General features: G+C 44.1%; 1 protein-coding gene across 5 annotated transcripts in view; it reads left to right on the top strand.

The window, feature by feature from the left end:
• Positions 1-14,786, top strand: part of Mccc1 (methylcrotonyl-CoA carboxylase subunit 1) — a 51,954-nt gene that overhangs the window by 23,280 nt on the left and 13,888 nt on the right. For 2 of the 5 annotated variants that reach the window (NM_001009653.1, XM_087619075.1), the window contains 4 exon segments: positions 9,841-9,968; positions 11,845-12,028; positions 12,865-12,974; positions 14,394-14,610. In NM_001009653.1, the coding sequence (NP_001009653.1) occupies positions 9,841-9,968; positions 11,845-12,028; positions 12,865-12,974; positions 14,394-14,610 (639 nt within the window). 5 annotated transcript variants of the gene reach the window in all.

The following is a 14,786-nucleotide window of genomic DNA, read 5'->3' as shown; positions in this document are numbered from 1 at the left end:
TATCTCTGCTCTCAGGTGTGTAGGCGCTTCTGGTGACTGTCTTTCAGCTCTAGGCGCAGGCAGGAATCAGAAGGGTCCTGCCCCTGATTGTTCCTAGGGTCTCTGTGCCCAGGGGGCACAGCTGCCACTAGGTGACTTCCTCTTGGGTCAGGAGTGTGGGCAGAGGGTAGTCTCCTCTGATTTCTCAGGAGTGTCCTTACTTCTGAGGGTCCAGCTCTCTCCCCCACAGGATTTGGGTACAGGGAGCTGTTTAACTGGTAACTTTGATATTTATTTCTTACTGTTCTAAATAATATGCCATGTCTGTATAACTTATCCATTGATAAGCTTCGTTACTTCCAATTTTTGGCAATTACAGATAAAGTTACTATAAATATTCATACATAGAATTTTGTGTGGGTATAAATTTTCATTTTATTTATAAATGCAAAGGATTATAATTGTTAGATCATGATACAAATATATTTATTTTAAAAGAAACTTCTGTCTTCCAGAATGTACTGTTTTACATTCCCATTAATAATTTACAGTTCAAGCTGAGTACTGTCATTCCTCCATTCTCCTGAATTGTTAACTCAACAGTTGATTCAGTTGTTTTACTTTTTTAAAGATTTATCTTTACGTGTACCATTAGTTTGCCTGAATGTATGTGTGCACACTTAGTGTGTGCCTAGTGCCGCAGAGGCCAGAAGAGCATGTTGATCCCTGGACCTGGGTTTACAGATGGTTGTGACCCACCATGTGGGTGTGGGGAATCCAACTGGGATCCTGTGCAGGAGCAGCCAGTCCTGTTCACCCTGGGCTCTCTCTCTTGTCCCCTGATTGGTGTGTATGTGTGTGTGTGTGTGTGTGTGTGTGTGTGTGTGTGTGTGTGTGTGTGTGTGTGTGTGTGTATGTAGTGCTAGAGAGACAGAGAGACAGAGATTGTTCAGATGGTCAGTTTCTTGTTCCTTCTGAGGAATTGGTATTGGTCTGTTTCGTCATGATTACTGAGTTCATGAGTATAGAGTTACTGATAATATTCCTTTAGGTCTGGCTGTGCTTTCTCATACCGGCTACATGGAAGGCTCTGGGCTCAACCCCCAGCACCAACAGGGAAAGGGCAACGTCCCCTTTAACTGTCCTGAGACCTGCTGATGTTCTTACTCTATTCCAACAGTCATTTCTGTTCTCTCCTTCCCTCAGCCTGGCTAAATGCTGCTGATTTTATTGATCTTTTCAAGGGACTCTGTTTTTTATTTTTTAACTTTCTCTACTGATTTTTATAATTTCGTGATATCTTATTTTATTTCTTCTCTCTCTGTGTGTGTACATTTCTTTGTTATTTTTTAATTAGCCAGTCTAACTGGATGAGCTATAAACTTACTGTGTTTTGATTCCAATCTTTCTAGCCTCAATCTTTTCTCTAACCATTCCTTTGAGTCTGTCCTCGCCTAGCTACTGTGAACGATGCTATCCTAAGCCTAGATAACTGCAGCTGGGACCTGTGCTCACGTGTGCACAGGTGTGCCACACCTCACGAGAGGAGATCAGGGGTGACTTTGGAGAGTCAGTTTTCTTCTTCACCATGTGACCTCCAAAGACTGACCTCAGGTCACCAGGCGAGGCAGCAAGCCTTCTGAGCCGTTTCTCAAGGCCTCCGTCATAATTTGTATTGTTTGACTTACATTATTGTATTACTGGATTTAATTTGATATACTCTTTCTTCCTTTTTTCAGCTATAAATTTATGTGCATGGTCTCTGTTACATTCATCTTAATCATGTTTTCATTTAATATAAATATATTTACACTAGTATATTTATTAAATAAATATTACATTAGATATAAATTAGTAAACTTATATAAAATATGATATAGATATAATATATTAATTTATAGTAATTATGATATAAATACAGTATATATCTAATATAAGTATCTATTAAATTTCCTTAATATAAAAATATTTCATTTAATATAAAATACGTTTCCAGGTATGTGTCTGATCTTGGCTTCTAGTTTAGCACCATTTTCTTCTGCAAGCAAATGTTATTGATACTGTTTTTATTGTTACAGTTATTAATGCATTTGTAAAATCAGTGGGTTCCCCTGTGATTTTCCACATGTGATGCTTTTGATAATCTTCACTCTTCCTCTGCCTTCTCTCTACTTCATTCCCTGCTTGAGTTCCTGCTCCATCCCTAAGAGCCCCATTTTCAGGCCCTGCTATGCACTGGCTCCCTCGCCTGCTTTATTTACAGTCCGGGATCACTTGTCCAGGGGTGGCACTGCCTAGGGTGTGCTGGGCCCTCCCACACCAATCCAGAAAATGCATCGCCGATGCGCCCACAGTCGACAAAGACAACTCGCCTGAAGTTGCCTCTTCTCTGGTGGCTCTAGGTTCTGTCACGCCCACAAAAATTAACTGGCACGAGGTGAAAGTAATATTAGGGTCTACCTCGCCTGCAGGCTCTGTCACATTTATTTTTAAATGGAGTGTTTGGACGTTTGCTGCATATGTGTTTACAGTTTTGTGTACATGGCGATTGGTCTGTTGTAGTATCTACATATTCATTCACAGTCAGGTTTATTCTTGATGACGTGTACCAGTTCTTGATTCGTTGTTTTCTTCTGGCTGTTCTCAATATTTATGTTCATGTCTTTCTGCTTTGTTGTTATTAGGGGCTTGTTGTAATTAGGCAGTCTATGAGTTCAAGGCCAGCCTGGTGTACATAGTTCCAGGATAGCCAGAATTATGTAGAGAGATCGTGTCTCAAATAAATAAGTAGGAAAATAGGTAGGTAGGTAGATAGATAGATAGATAGATAGATAGATAGATAGATAGATAGATAGATCTTTTATAATACTGAGCTATTAGCCATGAGTGTCTTTATCTTATGCCTGTATTGGCAGGCCTTTATTTCTCCTTTGATTCTGAATGATTATTTTTCTCGATAACACTCTCCCACTGGCAGTTATTTCTGAGTCTAAAATACAGCATTCCATAGCTGGCATGGGAATTCCTTTAATTCCAGTACCTAGGAGGCAGAGACAGGCAGATCTCTGTTGAGTTTGAGGCCAGCCTGGTCTGCAGATCGAGTTCCAGGACAACCAGGGCTACACAGAAAAACCCACTCTTTTAAAAACACAAAAAACAACCAAACCAAACAAAATAAAATACAGCATTCCATATCCTCCTGGGCTTCAGAGTTTCAGAGAAATCTGTTATGGGTTTCTCCTCATAACTGCTGTGGTATCTCTCCCTTGCATCTCTGAGGTCCCTTTGCTTCTGGCAGTTTGACAACCATGTAGAGAGGTTCCTTTCTGGTCCTGTGTAATGGAGCTCTGATTACCTCCTGTACTTGCATGTCCATGCCTCCCATGTCTTGAGAAGTGCTGCTTTTCACAGTGCCTTCCCTTCCACCATCTTTTTGCTTCTTCTTGCTTATCCACCAAGAGGGTTGCCCATGGCATTAGCCTGCATTGTGGCTCCTGTGTTGTCATGCCACCTGCTGCTGGTGTCTCGGAGCCCTGCGTAGGCTGTGGTCTGTGCTTTCTTGTTTTGTTATTACAGAACATTCTAATCCACCGACTTGCCCTTTAAGCCCTAGTATTCTTTCTTTTATTTGATCTCATCTCATGATTCTTTAAACTGGGCTGTTTTCCTGTTTTGTTTTGTTTCTCTGGTTTGTATTTGGTTCTGAGAAAGAGGCTCACAGGGTAGCTCAGACACAGTGTGTGGTGATCCTTGCTCAGTCTCTCTGACGCTGAAACTACGGGCGAGCCCCTCCAAGCCTGGGCCCACTGAGCTTTCTTTCTTTCTTTTTAAAAATTATTTATTCATTTTAGACTTAAAGGTGTTTTGTCCAAATGTGTGTCTGGGTACCACGTGCATGCCCGGTGCCCTCAGAAGCCATACAAAGATGTCAGATCTCCTGTGACTGTAATTACAGACCGCTGTGAATCACCATGTGAGTACTGAGACTAACTCCTGAATCTTCTGGAAAAACAGTCAGTTCTCCTAACCACCGAGCTCTACTCTGTACCCTTTTGAAATTTTACTTACTCAGCTTTCATTTCCAAGATTTCTGTTTGGTTCTTTTTCAGAATTTTATTGAATTCTTCTTTCATGCTCCATAATTCCATGCCTTTAATTTCTTCGGCAATTCATGTGAATTTGGTGGCAATTTCAGGATCAATCATTTGCATTTTTAGTCACTTAGTCCATCCTCTTCTGTGTCTTTGGGCTCCTTGTCTAGGGTGTTGCCGGCTAGCATTTGAGGAGTCTGTTGTTTTCTGTTCATATTTGTTGTGTTCTATGTTGAGTTAGCCCACATCTGGTAACTAAGTACCTTACACATTTATTCAGAGACGTCTTCTCTCAACAATGTGTCCACATTGCTTTGTGTCCTGTTACCCTTAATCACAAGTGACTTCTTACTGTCAGTTGGCTTCTTTTGCTCATGGCTAGTGGTATTTGATACAGAGTATTTTGTATTGGAGCCCAAGTCACCGGCTTTCTATGTAGGTCTACAGGGTGGAGATACTGTGGAATCTGAGGTATATATGCTAGACATCTGTACATGTGTGTGCACACGTGTGTGTATGCATACGTGTGTGTATGCATACATGTGTGTGTGTGTGTGTGTTACCACAGATGTGCCAGTCACATGTGGTCTAAAGTGAGTGGAGGCCATTCCTTGCCGTGCTGCTGTAGGGTGAATGACTAGGAATGGGGCCTTGGACTTCCCCACTTGTGCTCACTGTGGCGTCATCATCAGCGGTAGGGGTGGTGTATGATGAGTCAGTATTAGGTTAAAGCATTGTCAAGCATGATGGTTAACATAGATTGTCAACTACTCAGGATCCAGAATCACCAAAGAGACTAGGCAGATGGGCCTCAGAAGGGTTACCTAGGTCAAGTTCACCGAGATTAAGTTAATTGAGGTGGGAGATCCCACCTCACTCAGTGACCAGTATTCATCCTCCCTTCTTCCTGCCGATTTACAAAATATGACAGTCACCATTGCATTGCCTGGTCAGACTCTCCCTCTGACCTCTGAGCTCAAATAAATCCCTCTGTCCTTTTATTGCTTTGATCAGGGATTGTCACAGCAACAGGGAAAGGAACATGAGGATTCGGGGAGAAATATATCCTGGTTGGGCTGGGGCAGCTCTGTGCCACAACACCCATTCAGCATGGTCACTGCCCCAGGCTCTAGCTCCATCGTGACAGAGAAGAAAACAGCAGTAATAGTAATGACATAGTAACAACCAGACACAGAAATGCTGCAGCAGCTAAGAGCTTTTCCTAGCACAATACGAATAACAGAAGAGAGAGACACAAAGATAATGTGACATGTATTAGTTGATAAATATGGGAATAATAAAATTATTATTTTATTTGGGTTGTTGGTTTTACTTTCTTGAGTTCTTTATACTTTTTGGATATTAGCCTCCTGTCAGATGTAGGATTCTCCTATTCTGTGGCCAGCTGTTTTGTCCTACTGACAGCATCCTTTGCCTTACAGAAGCTTTGCAGTTTCATAAGGGTCCCATTTACTAATTTACTAATTGTTGATCTTAGAGCCTAAGCATTGGTGTTCTGTTCAGGAAGTTATCTCATCGTACCAATATAATCAAGGCTGTTCCCTGCTTTCTCTTCTGTTAGGTTTAGGTCTGGCCTCAGTGAGAGGATGTGCTTAGTCCTGAGGAGACTTGATGTGCCAGGCCAGATTGGATCAGGGCTGGGGGCGCGGGGCTCTGAGGAAAAGGGGCTCTCAGGACTGGGAAGAAAGGGAGGGGGCTGCAATTTGGATATTAAGTGAATAAATAATTAATAAAAATATAGAGACCAATAAAAATGATTTTATTAGTTAAAAAACAATAAAACAAAAATATTTTTTAAAGAATGAAAAATGTAGGAAAAACCTTTGTTTTGAGACCGGGTCTCACCATACAGCTCAGGCTGACCTGGAACTTACTATGTAGACCAGGCTAACTCCCAACTCAGAGAGATTTATCTGCCTTTGCCTCCCAGGTGCTGGGATTCAAGGTGTACAAGTCTAGACAATAAGATTTCAGAAGTGCTAAATGAAAACAGGAAAAAGGAGACCAAATTAAAATAAAAACTGGGGGCGCGAGGTGTGCGTTACCTTCAGCATTTCAGAGGGAAGAATGGAGAGGAAAGACAGGCAGGAAAATAAGGAGGAAAGATCCAATTACAAGCTTTTAGAGGGGAAAATTGCATGTTAACAAGAGAAAAGAGTAAGCAAAATCTGTACCTGCTCGAGCTCCTGCCTGCCTGTGGCCTGGGGTTACTGACAGCATCGGAAGCACTGGGATTTTATCACCAGGACACACACTGTCCTTCTCTGAAGTGGTGGTGCGGGCATTTCCCCGGAGTGCAGACCTCATGAGCTGTGAGAGTAACCAATGAGAAAAGCCAGACTGCAGTATAACTAATCCCCAGACGTGGGTCCTTCATAACCACACAAGATTAAAGCCCAGCAAGAGAACACTTTGAATGTGTAACTCTATACCACACATAAGCGTCTATTTGTTTATATCTAAGATAATTTCTATAATAACTAATCTTTAGCAGTGTGGTTTGAACGAGAGTGTCTCCACCAGGCGCCATGTTCACCAGGTCCCTAGCTGGTGGTGCTGTTTGGGTAGGTTTAGGAAGCGTGGCCTTACCGGAGGAAGTGTGTCACAGAGGGCAGGCTTTCAGGTCTCAAAGCCTCGGGCCATGCCCAGTGCTCTCTCTGTGCTGCACTTGTGGTTCCAGATGTGAGGCCTCAGCCTCCTGCTCCAGCTGCCATATTTGCCACCTGGCACCCTTCGGAGCTGTAAGCCCAGGTACGGTCTTCTGAGTTGCTCTGGTCATGGTGCTCCATCACAGCAGCAGAGAAGGAGTGAGTGGGAGCGCAGCCTGCTCTGATGGGATTGGGTCAGGCACCCACACCGAGGGAGCGTGCATGGGGGCTGTGCCGGATCACACTCCTGCACTCCAAAATGTAGCTCCTAAGTTTTTTCATGCAACCGTGTGCCCTTTTCTCAACCTTTGTTCCCTTACTGTCCTGGACCAGGTTTTGTCCCAGCACAGAGCTCTCAGCACTTGTGCTTCAGAATCTTCCCCTCATTCTCAAACCAGCTCTGAAGGCCAATGCCCAGTGCATGTGCATAACCTTTGCTGCAGGTTCCTGATCCAGAACAATGTTAGGGCCTTTGACTCCCAAAACAGTAAACTCAGACAAGATATTCTCGTGATAGCCCTAAAGATGTTACGCTGCTGAATTTTCATGTCTTGCAAGATTTTAGGTATTACATGTGTATAGACTGCCCTGAGGCCTGTGCTAACTGCTTCCTTGGTCTGGCCCTTCAGTTTTCTCCTTTACCCTCCCTTAGGTGCACTGTGGGCCATTTGCCTAAAGCTCTCTTCTCACCGTTTGCTCCCCAAACTTCTGGACCTTGTCAAGTGTCTGTTTGCAGCTAAATTCATCACCTCATCGTCACAAGTTCAAGAACATCTGCTCCCTGGTTGTTTTGATTCTGTTCCCTAGAGAAGTGGCTGATTATGTATTTATAATTTCATTTCTGTTTCTCATTGCTAAGGAGTCATCTGTAGCCCAGAATATGATCTTTGCCAGTTTGAGAATATTTTCTACCATTGTGGTTCATAGGTGACAATTTACCTATTTGATTGACGGTGCCGTTCACCTTTAAGAATATGTCCTTGCTAATTATCGGCCTTCTGGATCTGCCTAATCGGATAGAACGTTGTCATTTTTAACTCCTATGATGAATTTATCTATGTCTCCTTGTTCTCGGGCTTTGCCACACGTATTCAGACATTGTTAGGCACTTTTGCAGGTCTGACCCCTTTACCATTTTTATACTCTTTATATAATCACTATGTAATATAAAGATGATAATGATAACGTTGCCTCTGGAGTGTGATCTGTCTCAAATAGCTACTCCTGCTGTCTTTGGTGTGTGTATGAAGTACCTTTCTTCTATATTTTTTCTTTAAGTGAGTTAAGTTTTTAAATTAAAGATGACTTTCTTGTAAACAGTATACAGTTGGGTCCTTTTTATTCTCTTACTTGGATTCTGTCTTCTGTTGGTATGGGACTATCGGACTCTTCAGTGGTTGCTGCTACCACTCAGGTGATGTCTGCCGTGCTCAGGGCTGTTCGCCACCTGCTGCCTTTGCTCTTCATTCTTGTTCTTGTCCTTCCCTCAGTTTCTTCCTTCCATGCTTTTCCCTTGCTCAGGTCTGTTACTTTCATGGTTTACTGAGCATTTATAGGACTTTCCCCTTTCCCCTAACATTATTAGTTAGTATCCCAAGTCTCACAATATGCATTCAAATGAATCCTAGTTCACTTTCAGATGATGGGCTTAGGCCAGTCAGATGCACTCGTCATTGCAGCCTGACCATCTGAGCTCAGCCCCAGGATCCACAGTGGAAGGAGAGGACTGACCCCCAAAGTCATCTTCCAACCTCCACATGTGTCATGTATGTGTCTCCACTCATATTCACACACACACACACACACACACACACACACACACACACACACTCAATAAATAAATAAAACTTAAAAAGTCTTACCATATCACAGCATAAGCATAGGTACTTTATAATAATAATCAGGCGTCTCTAACTCCTCCCACTTGTCCCTTCTGTTACTGTTGTCATGCAATATTGTTGCAGAAGCACACATACGGGGACATACCTAATCGTAACCAATCTTCATTTCTGCTATTTTAAACTGTTAAATCAACTAGCAGTCAATCAGAGAAAATGAACTAAGAATCCATCCTCCTCTCGCCTCGGTATTTATGATTATTCCTTTATATAGACACACATCTCTTACAGGGCAGGGATAATGGTCATAGTCATTTGACAAAATGAGCTCTCCTATACCTAAAATAATCACAGTATTGTGTAAACTTAAGCCTAATAAAACTGAAGGACATTTGCCTACACTCGGGTCTGGGATCCACCCCAAGCACTTAAAAAAAAAAAAACAATCCAGAAGTGTTGCAGCTCTTAGTATAGCCTACCGATGCCGACGGACTTGGCCTCGGCATATGGCTTGGACACCGAGTGCTGGAAGGCCGTCCAGTGTTCCTGACAAACGGACTTCTCTTATTGGGGCAGGGGAGCCTGACATAAAAGATTACCATGGAGCTACAGCCCCACAACTCACAAGGACTTTAAGGGAGAGCTTGTGAGCCCACAGTGATCAGGGGAAGAAAGTTACGTCTTTGTCTAGAGTTGAAGTGAGGTGGGGCATCATCGTACAAGGCTTCTGGGGTAGGGATGCTGGGACAGTGCCTCACAGTCCAAACGTGTTCTCATTACCGCAGCAGGCACCCCTATATAATTTGGGCTCAGCGTTTGCTCAGGATTCTGGAGACATTTCCCATTGCCAACATTTCATACGGTTCTCTATTCTAATTGGAGACTCATTTGCTGCTGAAAATACGGTGTTTTCTTAATGAAACGCAGATTATGTACCACACACGAAGTCCGCTGCAGTTAGATCGATGTACTGCATCATAGAAAATATTTTATAAACGTTTTTAAAAGTATATTTAAATCATATCTGTATCTTTCTCCGTGTGTGGGTGTTCTGCCTGCGTGCATGCCTAGGCAGCACTCCTGTGGAGGCCAGAAGAGGACATCAGATGTCCATTAAGTCCCCTGTGGGACCTGGGACTGAACTGGTCAGGGGGATCTGGTGCTCTTAGCTGCTGAGCTGTCTTTCCAGCCCCCGCCCTAGCGAATCCTGATTTGCTGCTGACTGTATGCCACTGAAGTGTGACACTGTATCTTATCTCCCAGGAACTGTGGAATTCATTATGGACTCAAAGCACAATTTTTATTTCATGGAGATGAACACAAGGCTACAAGTGGAGCATCCGGTCACTGAGATGATCACGGGGACTGACTTGGTGGAGTGGCAGCTCAGGGTGAGAAGGTTTTCCTGGTAGATGTCAGTCCTGGGCTGTGGGGTGCCTGCCTAGCATGAGCGGTGCCTGGGAGCAGCCCCAGCACTACCAGAAATGAGGTCAGAGCTGTGAACGCACTGCGTTCCGGACTCCTCCTTACGCTGCTTTGGGTGGGACTCAGTTTTGTGGTTGTGATGCGGACAGGGAAATCGAAGATTTTTTTTTACAAAATTGCATCTGACATTGCAATGTTATTAGAACTTTAAGGACACAGAGTCCTAATTTGTAAATTATCTTCACCTCCCCTTGGGCCCTGGGCTGCAGGCAAGCGAGCCGTTTCACTGTATCTTGTTTTTCCACATGGCTCTCCTGGAACTCCCTTTGTATACCAGTGTGTCCTCTGATGCACAGAGATCCTGACTGAGGTATTTAAGCCGTGCCACACCACCCCCTGTCTGCTCAACAACTTCTTAAAAATGGGGTTTTGTGGTTCAAACAGCTGAATTCAGGCTTCAGTACAGGTGGTCAGCAGGGTTCAGGGGCCAGGGAAGCAAACGTCAAAGCTCTCGGATACTTAGTAACTGTTTGAGGGTGATAAGGCAACCGGATTCCCAACTGAATGGTGCAGTTAGGACCGGTCAGGGTGCAGTTAGGACCGGTCAGTCTCCCTGGTACTTGGATAGAAGCTAGTCTCAAGAGGGAAAATCCATTACAGATAAGCCAGTTCCAAAAGTCTGTGTGATAAGAGATAAGATGTCAGAGATAAGATAATGTCTTAAACTGTGAGATTCATGGCCAATACTTCTTTTCTTTTGCATAAGAAGACAATTAGAACTCTATTATCATATCAAAGTTTCATTTTGAAACATAGGAAGGAAAGGGATACTGGGAAACACAGTGCCTTCTGTAGCCAGGCTCTGAATGCAGAAGCTTGAGAAATTTCCCTGGTCTGGGTGTGTTGAGACGAACTGAGCCCAGTCAGGATAGACAAAGGCTGTGGTTTGAAACACCATAAACACACTGAATTCAGTTATTTCTAGTCTGGTTCTGTAGTACAGTTCCTGGCCTTTCCTGATAGCAGGTTCTGAGGGACGACATTATCTCTGTTGTAGGCTTACCTTTTCAGCTCAGAGTCATTAGGTTAAGTTACCTATAGTCTTTTTCTCCTGTGTCTATGTTGCTTTCGTGTGTGTGTGTGTGTGTGTGTGTGTGTGTGTGTGTGTGTGTATGTATGTGTGTGTGTGTGTGTGTATGTATGTGTGTGTGTGTGTGTGTGTGTGTGTGTGTGTGTGTGTGTGTGTGATCTTGGGAAAAGTTTGTAAAGAGGGAGGAAGTGGCCACATAATCTCCATTAGCTTTTCCAAGTCATACTTATTAGGGAATGAAATGAGTTGAATTGCCCTATGTGAGTCCAAATGCCAAGTATTTAGTAACAGTGAATGAACACAGTTCTACAGCTTGTGGTCTGGGGTCACACAGGCCTCCAGTTCTTTCTGCCTTAGGGTGTCATGCATTTGGTGGAGAGAGCAAAGGCTCAGATGGGCTGCTCACAGCCCTTGTCCTGGGTGTGAATGTAATTCAAACACCAAGTGAAAATACAAAGGTGTGTGGGGAACTGAGTATTATATCCCACATGGAAACAGTCTCACCAGTAAGAAACTTAGGGTTTCATGGTATTAAACACCAGTTCTTTCTCCACTGAAAACTCTAGAGCCCATGCTGACTCTTTTGTCTGATCCATATCTGTCTTACCTAGAACTGGGGATGGACAGCCACCTGTTTTACTTGACTGCTTCACAGACCCATTTGTCCAGGGTATAAGCAAGACCACTGACCTGCAGGTCTGTTCGCCAACTCTTACCAGCCACTTTCATAAAACGCACTATTTTGTCAACAGATTGCAGCAGGGGAAAAGATCCCTTTGAGCCAGGAAGAAATCCCTCTGCAGGGCCATGCCTTTGAGGCCAGAATCTATGCAGAGGATCCTGACAATAACTTCATGCCAGGAGCTGGACCATTAGTTCACCTCTCTACCCCTCCGCCAGACATGTCTACAAGGATCGAAACTGGAGTACGGCAAGGTAACATTAAGTAAGGTCAAAGCCAGCATTCTGATTAAACTCTTTTTTTTTTAATTTATTTTTTAAGATTTTATTTTATTGTGTATGAGTACACTGTGGCTGTCTTCAGACACACCAGAAGAGGGCATCAGATCTCATTACAGATGGTTGTGAGCCACCATGTGGTTGCTGGGATTTGAACTCAGGACCTCAGGAAGAGCAGTCAGTGCTCTTAACCACTGAGCCATCTCGCCAGCCCCTGATTAAACTCTTAATTTGTTACTTTTCTCTAAGATTGGCCATACTGTTTTGCCCAGACTGGCCTTCATCTTCAGGGCTCAAGTGAGTCTCCCACCCCAACCTGCCAATGAGTTAAAACTGTAGACCTCACCACCGTACCCAGGTGTAACCACATTATCACTGGCATGGTCAAGTTTTATTTTCTAATTACTTTGTGGATTGGTGCATGTGTGCACAGTGAGCATGTGTAGAACCTAGGATGTCATACAGGAGATTGAAGGTTTAGAAGCTCAGAGCGGAAATCAGTTTAATAAGAGAGGGTAGGACTTTGCCTTGACCTCCAAAGAAAGAAAGGAAGAAAAGACAGGCTGAAGAAAGCCTGCCTGTGTGTCGCTGAATCACATGAGGAAGTCTGAACTCTTGGTGACCAGTCCTTGTCAGATTTTGGACAAGTTTTTAAATCCCTCTGAGCCATGGAAATAAAATTGTGCCAAGGGCACCCGCCATGCAGGAATTGGAAGAACTGGGCGTGAGGTGACAGGAAAAATGTCTTCCTCGGCCTTGCTTCAATCCTCAGAGGTCTGGCATTGACAGCTTACAGTGTCTCTCGATTCCAGGAGATGAAGTCTCGGTGCATTACGACCCCATGATCGCAAAGCTGGTGGTGTGGGCCTCAGATCGCCAGTCAGCCCTGTCAAAACTGAGATACAGTCTTCATCAGTACAACGTGAGTGAGCTGAGGCCAGAGGCCCGGTGCTCGCACCTCCTCCCTACCCTCCTGTGTGTCAGACACAGGCGGTTCTTACAGGGCAGCTCCCAGGCACCAGTGTGTGTGGGCTTTGAGCTCATCCTTCTTTCTGTTGGAAAACAAAGGGTTGTAGAAATACAGCCACTGATGTCCCACAGCATTCCAGGGACATCCTAGCCATCTATAAATAAAGCCAACTATAGGATGAGTCTAATCAGATTTCTTTTTTTAAAAAAAATTTGATCTTCATTTTCATCCACTGGTCAGAGATAGGGTTTTGTTGTTGTTCTTGCTCTGTGTGTGTGTGTGTGTGTGTGTGTGTGTGTGTGTGTGTGTGTGTGTGGTGTGTGTGTGTGTGTGGTGTGTGTGTGTGGTGTGTGTGTGTGTGTGTGTGTGGTGTGTGTGTGTGTGGTGTGTGGTGTGTGTGTGTGTGTGTGTGTGTGTGTGTGACATTAATTTTTGTGATGTATAAGTCCCAACCACCTTAATTTCACTTCATGGAAAAACACATGGAAAAACAAATTTATCATGTGTGATTAATCCGGGTAAAAGCTGTGATTTCTATGGCTCCTATCACTGTGGCCACACTTGCTATCCCTTCAGTGGACCAGTGTGGAAAAGTGCTCTTGGCTCCCCTTCAGCACGTCCTCACCCCACGGTGTGCTCACTGGCCTCCATCAGCTTCCTCAGGTTCATTGTTCCATTTAGACAGGGACACTCTGCCGTTCTCTGTTACCTTGGCCAGCCTCAGCCTCTGTCATGGCCCTTGGAAGGCAGGGGCTGCATTTGTTTTGCCTCTCACTGTCCCCAGAGCCAATGTCAGAGCCTGGTCCTTACAGCTGCTCAGAGAATGAATTAAGGGGACGTGGCTGGGTGAGCGAGCGCATGCACCCAAAGCTGTGGTTACTCCATCTTTAATCCTTTTACTGTTCCTTGAAGGGAGAATTAGAGATGGTGGTATTCCTTTTTTTAATCTTCATAGCCATGTGTGAACGTTGGGCTTCAGTGCTGGAAGAAGGTTCCTTTCAGGCTGTGTTCCCCTTCCCTCTCTTCTCTCACAGTCTGGCTTGCCTGTATTTGCAGGCTCCTATTTTGTGGAGTGTTCTAAATGAAAATCATTGGTCTCTTGCAAATAAATTTCATGTCTGTCTTTTAACTTTCATCGCTCTCCTAATGTAAGTCAATTAAACACCCCTCCCTGCCATGCCATGTCCCACATCCTGCTTCTCCTGTTAAACCACATTTTTGAAATGAAAGTCCAGATATGCCATGATAAATCCAGTGACAGTGAGTGTCGCCTTTCTGCACATGACACCTTAGAAGGTCATGGAGCAGACGCCTTCCTGAATATGTTGTTTTCTATGCTCAGCAGGAACCTGGTTTTGCTTCTCTTCCTAGATTGTTGGCTTGCGCACCAATGTGGACTTCCTGCTCCGGCTCTCCGGCCACTCAGAGTTTGAAGCTGGGAATGTACACACTGACTTCATCCCTCAACACCACAAGGACCTGCTGCCCACTCACAGCACCATAGCCAAGGAGTCTGTGTGCCAGGCAGCCTTGGGACTTATCCTCAAAGAGAAAGAAATGACCAGCGCTTTTAAACTCCACACTCAAGGTACAGAGCGCTCTTCTTCCCTTGCCGTGTTCTCTGAATCAGCAAGAAACATGCTTCTGTGTCTGCAACATTCTTGCCTTTTGGCTTCCAGTGACTGAATCTATTTTCTGATGATTTTTGGGGGGTTTTTCTTATTTTCTTTCCTTCTTTTTTCCTTCCTTCCTTCCTTCCTTCCT

This window comes from Rattus norvegicus, chromosome 2 (genome assembly GCF_021556685.1).
Source record: "Rattus norvegicus strain SHRSP/BbbUtx chromosome 2, alternate assembly SHRSP_T2T, whole genome shotgun sequence".
Lineage (NCBI taxonomy): Eukaryota > Metazoa > Chordata > Mammalia > Rodentia > Muridae > Rattus > Rattus norvegicus.
Note: the sequence above shows the minus strand (reverse complement) of the source record. Positions and strands in the feature narration are given on the sequence as shown.